Below are 2759 nucleotides of genomic sequence, written 5' to 3'. Positions count from 1 at the left end.
TTGATAAGCTAGAAGTATTATTTAAAGGATCTCCATAGTATAATTTAGCACAAAACGGTAAGCATTTACTTTAGAAACAGTTAAAGAAGAAAGAAAGGTGCAATTAAGAGAATATATAAAGCGTGACCGTTTTTAGTTTTTTTCTAAAATGATTAAGCAAGAGTAATGTGTAATTAATATAGCACATGTGAATAAGAAAGAGGAGAAGTTGAAAAAATGATATGAAAAAGGCAAAAAAAGAGAAAAATAAATGATATTCTAAGTCATAGAGAGGTGTCACATCAATTTATTTATATTTAACTTTTATTACAAATATAGATTAGTGTTCAATTAAATAACTTGACATAAATTAAAGCCCGGATATAAGATATTTGTGCAGGATTTTATCTAACTGCTCCCTACTCCTTTGTTGCTAGTCGTTCACATGTGATTAAAAATGAAAAGGTCAAAAGTTTTCTTTTATAAAAATGATGAACAATCAAAAAGGTTGGTATTACAATTTGCCCGAGGGACACCGCCACTAGTTTTTATGTTTTTATTTTTTTATTAATAGGAGGGCCACGCACACACGTCGCAGACTCGCAGATCACTCCAATCAATTCTTTCCTCCTATTTTTCTGAGTATTCACAATTTTTATAATTATTAATCATTTCATCAGTTAATTATTCATAATATTATATTAAACTATTCACCATTATTATTTCATATTTGAGAATAAAATATTTTTTGAAATATTAAATACTCCACAACATATTTTTTACATAATGGAATATAAGCCTAAATTAATTAAAACTAAATACTATATGAAATATATATCATAAAGATCTAATCAATATCAGTCCTATTCTCCGAAGATTTATAATTATGTCATTGGACATTGATAACGTTTTTATAATCACGACATGACTAACGTTACACACTTATATGAGTCAGCATTTGCTTCGTGGGATTGAACTCACCAACTCTCCGAGTCCACTCCGTGTCCCCCCTGCAGAAACTTCCTTGATGAACAAGAATTAAAAAAATTATATGTACTAGTATAAATGGATACCCAGCGAATAGACAGACAATACAGAAAATTAAACTCTTTAAATGCGCGCATACACTCGCCGGCTTTCAACAGATCCCATAAGTCCATAACTCTTCCTTTCTCTCTCTATAAAATCAGGACCCTCGAGAACTCCGCTTAGTTCCCAATTCTTGATTTTCATAGCTAAAACCCCCATCAGATCTAATATTTCCTAATTAAATGGCTCTGCCTATCCTAATATCAGATGCCAAATATGCAAAAGAACTTCAAGAGCAATATGTTCTTGAGGACTCTTTAACCTCGAAAAATAATGCTCTTGCAAGGAGGGAAAAGTTGTGCTGTCCTAATAAAAGATGTTCAAAGTTGCTCATTCTTCATCCTGTTGAAGGGATCACTATGAACATATGTCCTTGGTGCAAGGGACCATTCTGCACCCAGTGTCGAGTCCCTTGGCACACTGGGCGTGATTGTGATGAGTTTCAAAAGGAAGAAAAAGACAGAGAAAATGACATAAGGGTTAAGTTGCTTGCTGAGAATCGCAAATGGAAGAATTGCCCTCACTGCAATTCCCTTGTCGAGAAGGTTGATGGTTGTATGCAAATCACTTGCAGGTTAGTGTGCTACTTTTGGCTAGTATAATTTATCAGTTTAAGTAATATACATCGTCAACATAACGCCCAGGGGCGGAGGGAGGAAGGTCCAAGGGGTTCATCAAACCCCTCTGGTGAAAAGTTTATACATGATTAAACTTATTTTTTATGTATATATAATAGATGTTGAACCCTTTTGGCTTCTTCATTTACTCTTTCATATTTTGAATCTCATACTGAAAATCTTGATTTCGTCACTGGTAAACCACTAATTCATTTTTTACATGTTGTAGCACGGAGATCTCATATTTTAAAAAGATTTATCCACAGATATCTTTTTAGTTGACCTGACAGTGAAATTTTTTTACACTAGCGTTATGTGTATATATCTATCGTAACTTGTTTAAATTAACTAATGAATATGTTTATATATATTGCGGATTCAGGTGTAAAGAACAATTTTGCTACGCATGTGGAGAAACTTGGAGCGAAATGCATTGGAATTGCTAGACTCGTTAATCATATTGGGACTGCCACTGGATGCTGGATAAAATGTTGCAGGATAAAAGGGAGAACCAAATCACTTTTTATGGGTTGTTTAAGCTGAAGACCTTAAGTTTGTACACGTCCAGTGTATTTTTTTTTTACATATCTGCGTGTAAAACATCTTTAAAATGCGAGATTTGAAATTTAAAAAAAAAAAATATGTTACTTGCTACTATTATTTAATTGAACTCTTTTTTGATTGTCTTTGATGCGGTATAGTACGAACCTGAGTCTTGCACAGGATTCACTACTTATGCTTAATATGCTTGAATTGGAGACCAATTCAACAAGCTATGATGCATTTATTTTTCCCTCTGTTGTCAAAAGTTAAGTACTTTGGGTACACAATAAAAGGCGAGCAGTAATGTACTTCAATGTCAAATTAACGGGACCGATCAAATGAATAGTCTATATCGATTTGACGCTATATCTAGTCCAACTAATTTGACACATATGTGATTTGAAGAGTCAAAGAGGTTTTTGTTTGATCATATTTTTCTTTAATATTTTTAAATATTAGATATTTTGACTTATGTCATTTTATATTTTAATTTATAAACTTCTTATATTACTCCTAGTTCTCAAATAAGCA

General features: G+C 32.5%; 1 protein-coding gene across 1 annotated transcript; it reads left to right on the top strand.

Annotated features, from left to right (window-relative positions):
• The first annotated feature begins 1213 nt into the window (after positions 1–1213).
• LOC132045095 (E3 ubiquitin-protein ligase RSL1-like) lies at positions 1214–2493 on the top strand. Its single transcript, XM_059435623.1, has 2 exons — positions 1214–1642; positions 2068–2493. Exons 1-2 carry the CDS (start codon positions 1251–1253, stop codon positions 2129–2131), a joined length of 456 nt encoding a protein of 151 aa, XP_059291606.1. The 5' UTR covers positions 1214–1250; the 3' UTR covers positions 2132–2493.
• The last annotated feature ends 266 nt before the right edge of the window (positions 2494–2759 follow it).

This window comes from Lycium ferocissimum, unplaced genomic scaffold (assembly GCF_029784015.1).
Source record: "Lycium ferocissimum isolate CSIRO_LF1 unplaced genomic scaffold, AGI_CSIRO_Lferr_CH_V1 ctg60, whole genome shotgun sequence".
Lineage (NCBI taxonomy): Eukaryota > Viridiplantae > Streptophyta > Magnoliopsida > Solanales > Solanaceae > Lycium > Lycium ferocissimum.
Note: the sequence above shows the minus strand (reverse complement) of the source record. Positions and strands in the feature narration are given on the sequence as shown.

Excerpts from the sequence above, each read along its gene's own strand:
- LOC132045095 (XM_059435623.1), top strand. The coding sequence starts at position 1,251 with ATGGCTCTGCCTATCCTAATATCAGATGCCAAATATGCAAAAGAACTT. Across the intron at positions 1,643-2,067 it reads TGTATGCAAATCACTTGCAG|GTGTAAAGAACAATTTTGCT; the intron begins GTTAGTGTGCTA and ends TTGCGGATTCAG.